Genomic DNA, 11,664 nt, shown 5'->3' on the forward strand with positions numbered 1-11,664 from the left:
GCGCGTAGGGTCAGGCTTCTTTCCGGTTCTTTTGAGACAGCGCACCTTTAATCATTTCGCGTTGTTTTGAAACGGGAGTACGTCGTTTATATTCAGTTAGTAGGTCAACATTTTGTTTTCTTTGATCTCTAGCGGGAATTGTTCTAAATCAGGGCGCTTTGTTTGTAGACGGAGTAGTCATTTTCGTGGAAATAACGGCCCACCCGAGTAGAAACTATCATCCGCTTATTTTGCGCAGGTATCAAACAGGTGCAAACCAGTTATGAAACATCACGCCAAGCTATGCAATAAGTTTATAACGTCAGATTATAATCCACGCGTCATGAACTCTGAACTACTGATAGCGCCCAACGTTTCACAACCCGATTACGTTCAATGACCTGACTGTTATCACAAAAAAAAAGAAAAGAAAAAAAAGCTTTCCAAGAAGACTTCCAACTGTTGTGCAAAGCAGTCTAAAAACTACGCTAATTTTAAGCAGATCTCTTTAGAAGCGCACCTCAAAACGTGTTCGTGGAGATATCTCCCGCTGACGTTACGTGTGTCGACATGAAACTTTCGTGATGTTTTTGCAATATGTCTTATCGGATGAGGGGTACTTAACCTTTGGAGAAGGCGTGATTAATCGAGCAAATATGACGTTCTGCGCGTGGCGAAATTGTGAGAAATTATTTCTTCTTTGCCCAGACGGTTAGCGCAATTCGCATATTATCACGACCTGGCATGGCAAAATACCGGAACAAATCCAGGTTAACGCCGGATTTTTTTGCGGTTGACTGGTAAGAAAATACGATCTGGGCTCCTGTCTCTGCGTAAACCAAACGTCCTCTAGAAATCAGTATGTCTTCAGTTACAAAGGGCTTACTCAGGCTTTTGTAGTCCTCTTCCTCCCATCCCTCCCCACTCTCTTCATAACAAACCCATCGCACGAGCCATTTTGTGGAGAAATAGCAGTTGCTGTCATACCCGTGCAGTCAGAGCTTTAAATAGAAACAAACGAATTGGGCCAGGAAAAAAATGTAGACTAGTTTCGCAACATTTAGGCCGACAAAATCTGACTGCAGTTGGTTTTTTATACGCAAAATAAAACAGATCCGTATTTCAACATGTTTCAAGAGGATTATAAAATTTTGCCTTTGTCAAAGTTCAACAGTTTTAACAATTACGGTAAATTTTAAAGTAGTAAAATCTTTTTTCTCATTCTGAAAAGTGATGCGGTGTTCGAAGTAAGTTTGACTTAGATCAACTGCCCAAACAGTCAAACACAGGGACAACCGTTTCGTGATTCTTGCTTTAGGACGTTAAGTTCATCTTTGTTTTTAGGTCTTCAGAGACGGAGCTGATCCCTCATGACCCCTCGTTAATCTGAAGTGCACGAGTAATCTCGACTTCGGTCTTCCAAACGTGAGCGATTGAGGGAACGCAAAATCACGTTACCCCCATTAAAAGAATATAAGATTCACTGCGCTCGTAACTGGCACAAAATGTACGGAGCCTATTTTAAAACTATATTAAAAAGTATCTTTTTAAGAACGATTCCATTTTTTATTTTATTTTGAACAAGTTGGTTCACATTAATTACTAATGTACAGTAGACATGCGAAGACACAAACTGACCTGTTACACTGTATTTACGTGATGCTAGATATTTATCTAGCGGTCACTTCAACAGCGTGGGTTATTTACGTTGGTAGCAATAAATAATTTCGAAAGGAAAGGATTAAACTTGAGAAAACGCAAAACAGATGGCCGCCATCATCTCAGCTCGGAAGGGCACAGGGCTAAACGCGTCCATAAACCGAATATGTAATTGAAACGAAGCCAAACGGGAAAGAGAATGATTTATGCGGAAAAATTAGACACTACCTTTGTTCCCTACCGTTGAAAAGCTTTTTTTTTTCAAACCGCTGAAGAAATGTAAACGTTTTTTAATCGCGTAAGGCGGAAATGAAATCAGAACTGATTACGAAAGCGATATCATAGATTTCCGCTCACCTCCTGCGCGCGTATTGTAATTAAATTCGCCATGAGCCTACCAGTGTTGCTTTTCAAAACATTTTGATATCTCAGGTATGCTTTTTCCAGACCAAAATATTTACATTAATTTTTGATTTAAATAAATCACAGTAGCCTGCAAAACAGGTTGCTTTGCGAGGGCTTAGTGCGCGATGTTTTCGCCTCTCCCGTCGCGCGAGTTACACGCTTTGAGCACGCGCTCGCTCGCAAAACCGAAAAAATGCACATTTATTACCTATTTCAACGCTAAACCAAACTAACTGCTTTCTTCTCGCTATTAATTTCGTAGCCACCCTAACCTTGTATGATCGCCTATTTTCGGTACCAAACTATCCTCATTTTGTCTCGGTTATCCATACTAAAGTTTACTTCAGGTCGCATTCTGGTGTTCACGTCTCATGTAAAGGTCCGTTTAAACAGGCGATTTTTGTTGCGCAAATTCAGTACAATTTTTGTCCCGCCAAAGTTGCAATTTCATAATCACGCGTGGAAACTTGGGTGTTTTCATGGCGATTTTATCGCTGTGATATATAGCAGGATTTTCGAACCTGCTGGAAACTTGATGGAACTTCGGCGCGACAAAAATTGCATTGCGCGACACTGAAATCGCTAAACGGGCCTTAACTATTTAATTATCAATTTCATCACGCCAGTACTAAGCTATACGCATTAGACCCTTTCGTGTGTTAGGGTGCCGCGGATTGTTTTTTGGTGATAAAAATTTTTTAAAAATTAAAATTTTTTTTTTTTTTTTTTTTTAAATTTTTTTTTTAGGACCTTAAGAACCCCCTCCGGCAGGATCCCTTCTTCCCCTAACTTTTTTTTCTCACTTCAAAAAAAATTTATTTGTTGACTATTTTGATGACAGCTTTTCTATTTTAATGTGCGTGATGCCGTTTTTGAGGGGACTGTGGCGTACAGAAACAGGTCAGGATTAGCTTTTGGTCGTTTCCCAAGTGCTTATTCAAAGTTACATGACTGTCACAACATGTTGGCTTGTATGTCTTCCTTCACTTAAGTGCTACGTAAAACGTTGAAGGAATACAGACCTCTCATAATTCTAGTTCTCCCAGTTGAGCGTAACTTAAACACACTTGCAACACGTTATGTAAACGAAGTTGTAATTCAGTAATGATGCAGGCAAGGAGGTAGCCTGCGTTGCAGACGAACCGGGGTTTTGTTTGTCTGCAACGCAGGCTAGCAAGGAGGAAATATGACTAGAAAGGCATCACGAGGGGGGGGGGGGGGGGGTACTGCCGAAAATTGGAGGGGGGTGCGGCGCGCTTTCTGAAACCATTACCCTATTTCACACCAAAATATGTGATTCTCCCTACTCTATTTCAGGCCAGACCCCGAAATCGAAACCCTATTTCAAAGAAGCACTACCCACGACCTACTTTGGCATAAAGAGGGAAAGGAAAGTAATTAAGGACTGCCCAAAGACTACAAAGACCTAATAATCAGCTGTACTGAGCAGAGCCAATAACCACAATCAGCGTACAAATAGAGCTATAAACGCAAACCAATCAGAACTTTGAAAAAGGACAGCAGTCCCTAAAAAGGCGGGAAAGACGCGGGTCTCAATCGTGCATTACGGCGAAATTAAGTACTGGGAGCCATTTCAAGGAAAGGCAATCGGTGAAAAGCGCGGGAAAAGACGCCAAAGTCAATCACTTTCTCCAAGGACCAGTGAAGCAGTCGAAACCTAATTTTAACTGAAAATGCCAAAAAGTGATCGTGGTTGACGTCGCAGTGGTCAACTACTACGTACAGTAACAAACAGTGTAATGAGTCGTGACAAAAAGACAGCCCTGAAATACGCTAGAAAATTAGGGGAATTCTATCGCGGAGTGGTTTACTTATCATCAGGCCCATCCAACCCCCCACCCTCCCCTCCCCTCCCCTTCCCCCGCCACGTTAATCATCTGAAGTTCATCGAGTTTTTTTTGGGACACTGTTGTTTGAAAGATGCTTTGCTAAAATGGGAACGTTTAATGACAATGGGAACGTTCTAACTGTAGGAAAGCTGGCATGAGCATTAGCTGCTATCTTTGCTGCCATTCGGTTAGCTCCACTAATAACTTGTCGATAACCTGATCCAGGCGAAAGACTACGTGGACCGTGGGGCGATTTCGATCAGTGAATCTAAATCACGATCTCGACTCCTTAATACTCACAATTACCTACTTCATTTGACAAAAATCAGAGCCTGTTCTGCTAGGGGATCTAAGTCTGGTTATTGGTACGCGGCCTTTAATTAAACAGATAGAAATAAACGCAGTTTTGCAAACTTAATCATACTATATGATACACAATGCAGAGTCACATCTTTTTATTAGCTTCTGAAGTTTAATACAATCAATAAACTTATCTTCGACGTCGACCCCATCCACCACCACCACTTGGTCTCCAACCACCACCTCCGCCCCCTCCACCTGAGGGTCTCCAGCCACCACCTCCACCCGTGGGTCTCCATCCTCCCCCGCCACCTCCGCCTCCTCCTGGACGCCAGCCGCCGCCGCCGCCACCACCACCACCCCTCCTCCTCCTCCTCCTCCTCCTCCTCCTCCTCCACCACCACCACCACCGCCACCTCCACCGCTGCAATAACCTCTGTCAAAACTTCCCCTAGCAACATTACTCCTGAAGTTGCCCATCATATTTCCCGCAGGTCGATACCGGCCCACCACATAGGTGCACCGTCCTGAGTCAGCTTTTCCTATCCCCAGCTCCAGACTTTCTTTCCATACTATCTGAGTGAAGTGACCCGTGCCGGATTGGTATCTTGGGTTGTTGAAGTTGAACTGACACACTTCTTTATACCTGTAAGGGAAAGAAATGAAGGAGAAAAAAGGACTCCGTTATCTATGCACTCGAGGCCTTCGTTGATGAAATTTAGGCTACGTTTATACGGGACCGGACCGGACCGGATCGGCTTCTGTTTACACGGGACCGTTCTGAAACCGATCCGGAACGGATCCATAACTGGACCTGCAAAATAGCAGGTCCAGAAGAATTCCGTTGAACATTTTGTTACTTGCCCCTGAAAATGTGCTTAGTAATTCGACGTAAGACTCTCGAATTGACTGCATTCTTTAACTTTTCGCTGATTTCAATCAGGGGAGCAGGGATGGCGCAGTGGTGAGAACACTTGCCTCCCACTAATGTGACCTGCGTTCTATTCCCAGACCTGGCGTCATATGTGGGTTGAGTTTGTTGTTGGTTCTGGTCCTTGCTCCGAGGGTTTTTTCTTTGGGTTCTCCGGTTTTCCTCCCTCCACAAAAACCAGCACTGCTAAATTCCAATTCGATCGGGAACAGTGGACGAACAGCCACTCTGTGGAAGTACCACCGCAAATTCCCTTTTATTATTATTTATTTATTTTTATTTTGTTTTATTTTTATGTCATCATAAATAGAATGAACCCCGAATGAATCCTGTCTTTTTATCCACTGCAGGATATATGTTTACCTGCCTCTCTCTCAACTGAGTTACAGTTGCTCTCCCGAAATGAATATGAATTTAAACTATTACGTCATATATACTCACCACATCTCAACTGCCCTCTTGGCAGACAAGCCCCCAGAGCCGCACGCCATGGCGAGATTCTCGCCCTGACCTGGTCTCTCACTGGAGCTCGAGTGCTTCAGTCTGCCCATGCGTGCTAGCCGCTGAGCATAAGCTGTTGCCTGCTGGTTCATATTAGAGTCCAGTCTCATGGGAGGCGCGTCATGGATCTTGCGATACTTGTTATGTTCGGCCAAGCCTTCCTCTTGATATGAGTCTAAATAAATGGAAATAGATTCATTCCATTTTTTATTTATGCACGCTGACCGAGAGTTTATAATTATATCAATCTTCCGTACTGAAAAAGATGGTAACCGGTACATTTACTAATAACTTTAAGCTCATGAAAGCCCTAAAGACGCTTATAATAACGAACAGAAAATTTCTTACAGCTTCAAAGCTAGCCGTACACAACGTTGCTAGTACATGAAAACATCTTGCACAAAAAAAAAATAACATGGCTTCCTATTGGCTCTGTAAGGTTTGCGTCCTTCAGTCAATCAATCGATCAATCAATCAATCATTAATTGAATTTGCTGATGAACACCATTTTATCCGCCTTTATTTGTTAACGTAAAGGACATTTTACATGCAGTACTTAAGAGTTGTTAATTTTCTTTACGCACAGAAAAGTACATGAACGTTGTATAAGAACGGCAACTTGTTATCAACGATATAAAAGGTGTGGTCATTTTAGATAGTCAGACTATCACATCAAGCTAGCAAAAATAAGCCGCTAAGTAAGTGCAGTAGCTAGTGACTCCCTATATCCCAACCCATCACTGTATTATTTCGCGGAGCATTTAAAGGAGTACCAGTCTCAGACTAGAAAACTCTAACATCAGGACTTTTTAATACATAATTAGGTTTTTACACCCTTGACTAGCTATGTGGTGATTTTCCGTGGTTTTAGGTTTGTTATCTTCCAACCAAAATTAACCTTTAAACCTATTTACTAAAAAAAAGATACACCTACTCACCTCCACTGCTACCGCCGCCGCCGCCGCCGCCACCACCGCCACCACCTCCTCCTCCTCCTCCTCCTCCTCCTCCTCCTCCCCCTCCTCCTCCACCTCCTCCACCACCACCTCCTCCATTCCCACCACCATTGCCACCCCCGTTACCGCCTCCACCACCTCCGCCTCCCCCTGGATTACACCCACTGCCGCCAGCACTTCCACCGCTGCAGTAACCTCTATCGAAACATCCCTTAGCAACGTTATTCCTGAAGTTGCCCATCATATTTCCCGCGGGACGATACCGGCCCACCACATAGGTGCACCCTCCTCGGTCAGCTTTTCCAATCCCCAGCTCCAGACTCTCTTTCCATACTACCTGTGTAAAGTGGCCTGTGCCGTATCCCCAACCAGGATTGTTGAAATTGAACTTGCAAACTTCTTTGTACCTTTGAGAAAGGGAGGGGGAAATATTTAACTTATGGCTCAAGATCTCTCTTTTCTCTTCTTTTCTCCTGATTTAATTTTGCAGCCATAGAAAGAATTTTGGGAATGAACAGTGGTCGCTGACCAGACGGAAAAATTTCGATCATGCAAATTAAAATGCACCGCGAAGGAACAGTTCGCAGTTCAGGGTTGAGCTTGATACAAAGAATCACAATAAACTGGATGTTCGAACCCACAAACGCTCAACCAAATAGCTATGAAGACACTAACTCAATTTTGAGTTTTGTTTTCAGGCTTTTTTGGCTCAAGTTGCTACATATCCGTGAGCTCCCTTTCATATTATTAATTCTTTCTTGTGAAGACACATATATGGTTTATTGGATACAGAAATACCATAATTTTAAATGGATACTTTCACAAATAAATAGAATAGTGTTTGAATTTTGTCATTTTGCATATCCTGGTTAAAAGGCGCCGACCATTTTCCGTTGCGTCGGGGCTATGCTGTGACACCCTTTTAATAATGCACTATTTCAGTTCTTGGCAACCTCGTTCCCAGGGCAGGTTGAGTTCTGTGGGGAGTGGAGGGTGGAGGAAATAAGTACCAGCAAATATCTTCAACGATTCTCCGATGCTTGTTGTCTAATTAGCGCAATGGCTGATGTCTTTTTGCGAAACAACGTTCTTACCATAAACGGTTGGCAAAAAAATAATTAAAAAAATTACTGTGCTACTCACCACATCTCCACAGCTCTCTTGGCGGACATGCCTCCATAGCCGCACGCCATGGCGAGATTCTCACCCTGACCTGGTCTCTCACTAGAGCTCGAGTGCTGTAGACTGCCCATGCGTGCTAGCCGCTGAGCATAAGCTGTTGCCTGCTGGCTCATACTAGAGCTCAGTCTCATGGCGGGCGCGTCATGGATCTCACGATACTTGTTATGTTCGGCCAAGCCTTCCTCTTCAAATGACCCTGAGTTTGAAAGATTTTAGTGTTTGATAGGTTATAACTGGACGATTAAATATAAAAACCATCCGAAATTCCCTAATTAGCAGCGAATTAGATCGTGTTAAAGAAGTTCAGTTGGTGATAAAAAAAGAATAAGTGAGCTCAGTCTCTTTGCGACAAAAGAAAGTGGCCTCAAAACTAAAAGAAATGGTCTAATATGATACCCTTCTGTATCTATAACCTCTTCATCAAACAAAAGCAACATATAATAGCGTCATTCACATGTAAGGTGTTTAGTAAGTTGCCTTGGTTGTTTGGTTGGTTGGTTGGTTGGTTGGTTGGTTGGTTGGTTGGTTGGTTGATCGCTTGGTTTGTTGGTTGGTTGGTCGGTCGGTCGGTTGGTCGGTCAATAAGTTGCTTGGTTGGATGAATGGTCGGTCGCTCAGCGACAAAACGAAGATACGATATATTGCTTGGAACATCGAACGAATTTAATTTGTTTAGTTTACGTTTACAACACTAGCTGTTTCTGTTAAATGTTACTATAACAGAAGCAAAAAACTACAATGACCTTATGACTCACTGCCACATTCAACAATCACAATGGTCAGCATGAGCCCTCCCTACCTTCATAGCCGGCTGCAAAAAAATTATACTAGATTCCCGTAGTTTTACTTGCATGCGGTCACACCAGTCAACGAGATTCATTAGCATGAAACAAGTTAGTTATAAATGCTGCCTTTCTACCCTGTGAATTTTGTTACAGCTTCCTTTAATTACCTTCAACATTGAGAAGTCCGGCTGAAAGAGAAGGTAAATGCAAGTGCTGTTAGGAGAACATTTATCGAAAAATCAAATGTGGACAATAACTTAAAGGATTTATTGCAGGTCACGCCTGTTTTTGCCTAAAAAATTAAATTAATTTGTTATAATCATTTACTACTAATAAGCAAAGACCACATTCGATACTGAGACTTGTACGCCTAAACTCTTTCTCTGTCAGCACGACAGAAAGCAAAATATGATGATTACAATCCATTTTGATCTTTTCTACTTTTAACCACCCGTCCAACTCTGCCAATTCCTAGAGTTTGTACGATTAAGCATATTTTCAAACCACTATTTAGGCGATTCATTTGATTACCGAAACCAGTTTCTATGTAGCAAAATACGTATGACCGAGCGACTTATAGCCGCTTTAAAGTATCACCTAGGTCTTACCAAGGATGCATAGTGCCCCCAGTAACACAAGGGATGGATTTGAAGTCATCGCTAGAGCGATTTACACTGACTCAAGCCTTTCCTGAAACGTGCAAAGTTTGTGCGTTTTATTTTCTTTATGAGCTTAGCTTCTGTCTTTAAGTGCTGGGAGGTGTCATTTGACAAAGATATGGTTGGGTTTGTACAGATGTAAGGAAAGGTGTTTAAATAAGAAAGCAAGTCGAAGAAATGCAACGCCTTTTGCCACTTATACTCGATTTTCATCGCGTTTATTTAGTGACAGCTTAGATCATAACATACTCAGTCAACCGTAATTTAACGTTCAAAATGATTTTTTTTTACGCTGCGAAAATATACGTTACATGTAAGCCACATTGCTTGTGTTAGAAAATATCGATAGGAATTAGTTACACACGTACGTGTGTCCAATGTATCTAGACAACAATAAAAAAATGTTAAGCGATTTTCTTTGTTACGAAGTATAGAGAAATCAAAGTTGCGTATGTCAACCACGAAATCCAAACTTTATTGCTATTTACTTACTTTGTTTCATAGCTGATATGAGTTGTACTCAGCTGTGCAGGTGGACAGCGGTCGAAAGCACGTGACTCGCTAATGTTTGTTTAGGTAAGTATCAACAGTTTCTAACTTGTGATAAGCTTTCATTTTTTTTTTTTTTGGTGACAATCACATTTCTAAGGTTTTCTTGTATATATCATTCGTTGGCCAAAATGGTTAATCACTTTATAAACTACCGTAGTAAGGGTTTTTAGTCGCAGATACAAATACCCTATTCACACCAACCAGGAAAACCTGTTTTGTTGAACCAGGCTTAGCAATATGAAAACTCAGCAACAGAATACTGAAAGACTGACTTTTACACAGGGTTCAAGAAAGTTCAGGTTTATTAACAACCCACCTTCTACTGCAATGATCAGAGAATATCTTATGCAAATCGTGCGTGTTAACACAATGATAATAGACAGCGATGACAATTGGAATCTAATACTATACAAAGAAGCCTACCACATCAAGCGTACAGCACCATCTTTGAGCAATGCTTTAAAAGCTAGTATGGAACTTTGTTTATTCTCCGACATTAACGTCTTTGTTTTGTATTTTCATGTGCATGTTTTAAATGCTAATGTACCATCTTTCAGTATTTAAATCCTAGCTACTTGTTTGTCACCTTAGTCTGAAGATGATGATATAGAATTATATCGAAATATAACAATTAAGTATACCAACGTTTCCTTGCATTTCAGTGTTGTCTATATCATTGACACAATGCATTTACTTGGTATTTCATTCATCCTTCACGAAAGCTCTAACTTGCATTTTTGTTGTGCTTAATTTGATGTCAACAATCATCAGTTAGCAACTCCTAAGAAGAACTAGTTTAACAAAACAGCTTTTAAACTTGTAATGTTTTAGCTTTGGCTTAGATGTGGTATAAAATTTTACTTTCACGGGGTCATCCGACATTTTTGGTACGTGGCTGGGTAGCCTAAGTAACAATAACAATCTTTATTAGCAATTTTACTCCACAAACAACACAATAATAGCAGAACTTAGGGTGTATCTTGATTGACTCGAGAGTTATAATGTCCTTGTTTCGCACTCTGTGATTGGTTTAACCCTTTCACTCCTAAACGCACATTCAGGCGCTATTTGGAGGTGCAGTCATTGATTCACTTGTGACGTCATTGATTAGCACGTCAGTGGAATTTCGTGATGAGAATCTGATAGAGCTTGAATCGACCTTTCTACAGGACTGTTCATTTTGAATATCAGTTGCATTCTGACAGAGCTAATCAAAGAAAAACAAAATCCATTTTTGGTGCAAAATCGTTGTTAAACAGGCCAGTACACCTGTAATTGGTCAAGGTCCCCTTTTCAGGATTTTTCCATTGATAATGTCAAAACTTTTTTGGCCAAAAGATAGGATATGAAGAGTAGAAAGTAACGAGAATAAGAAAGCGAGAAAAAAAGGAAGCAAAAGGGGCAAAAAAAAATTTGGAACGGTTCAGCAAAAAAAAAAAAAAAAAAAACAAGTCCAAATTTTGGCTTATGCGCATGCACCAAAGTAAAATATTGTACATTTTTACACAGAATCTTCATGAAAATGTTGCTGAAGTGTAAAAAAGTGCTTCTTTAGCAAAGTTGAGGTAAATTCCAGACCATAGCACCAAAATTTCAGTTTAGCGGCTAAAAAAACGCGTTTTTTGAGGAAAACTTGGGGGTCAAAGGGTTAAAATACTCGTACGAGTTTGAAGTAAGCAACGCGAACAAACATCATGTTCTCGGCAAAACAGATCCAAGACCAAAAGCAATCGTGACAACGTGAAATTTGGGTGGTGGTGATCATTTTCGCCTTGGCACTGGTTGCTATTTGGTGTAATGTTCGCAGAGCCTTAGTGTATGTATTGTGGGTTTTGCACATCTTTTGGGACGGGAGGTTCTATTTAATTATATCTTTATTATTTAATGGTCAAAAGAGGATATAGG

The 11,664-nt window shown here is 41.2% G+C and overlaps 2 protein-coding genes and 1 long non-coding RNA gene across 4 annotated transcripts in view; 2 read left to right on the plus strand and 1 right to left on the minus strand.

Moving 5' to 3' along the window:
- LOC144651701 (uncharacterized) overlaps positions 1-11,664 on the plus strand; it is a 30,287-nt gene that overhangs the window by 7,254 nt on the left and 11,369 nt on the right. Inside the window, exon 2 of the mRNA XM_078511650.1 lies at positions 9,712-9,783. The gene's annotated coding sequence lies outside the window, so the exon portion shown is untranslated. The remainder of the gene's footprint in view (positions 1-9,711; positions 9,784-11,664) is intronic.
- On the minus strand, positions 4,302-9,298 carry LOC144651726 (uncharacterized). Of its 2 annotated transcripts, XM_078511692.1 has the most exons (7): positions 9,157-9,298; positions 8,716-8,736; positions 7,725-7,959; positions 6,657-6,988; positions 6,564-6,608; positions 5,566-5,800; positions 4,302-4,839 (listed from the first exon to the last, which is right to left on the minus strand). In XM_078511692.1, exons 1-7 carry the CDS (start codon positions 9,203-9,205, stop codon positions 4,317-4,319), a joined length of 1,440 nt encoding a protein of 479 aa, XP_078367818.1. In that variant the 5' UTR covers positions 9,206-9,298; the 3' UTR covers positions 4,302-4,316. The 2 variants fall into 2 exon arrangements, with proteins under 2 accessions (XP_078367818.1, XP_078367817.1); XM_078511691.1 differs by having other exon boundaries at positions 6,564-6,988.
- On the plus strand, positions 10,817-11,263 carry LOC144652453 (uncharacterized). The gene is made up of 2 exons (XR_013570539.1): positions 10,817-11,043; positions 11,212-11,263. It is a non-coding gene; the product is annotated as an uncharacterized LOC144652453 (long non-coding RNA).

This window comes from Oculina patagonica, chromosome 4, assembly GCF_052425735.1.
Source record: "Oculina patagonica isolate OP01 chromosome 4, crgOcupat, whole genome shotgun sequence".
Classification (NCBI taxonomy): domain Eukaryota; kingdom Metazoa; phylum Cnidaria; class Anthozoa; order Scleractinia; family Oculinidae; genus Oculina; species Oculina patagonica.

Bases quoted from the DNA above. Each gene is read 5' to 3' on its own strand.
- LOC144651726 (XM_078511691.1), bottom strand. From the start codon at position 9,205: ATGACTTCAAATCCATCCCTTGTGTTACTGGGGGCACTATGCATCCTT. The intron at 8,737-9,156 runs GTAAGACCTAGG...CTTCTCTTTCAG, and splicing joins GGGGGCACTATGCATCCTTG to CCGGACTTCTCAATGTTGAA. The intron at 4,840-5,565 runs GTGAGTATATAT...TTTCCCTTACAG, and splicing joins AAGAGGGCAGTTGAGATGTG to GTATAAAGAAGTGTGTCAGT.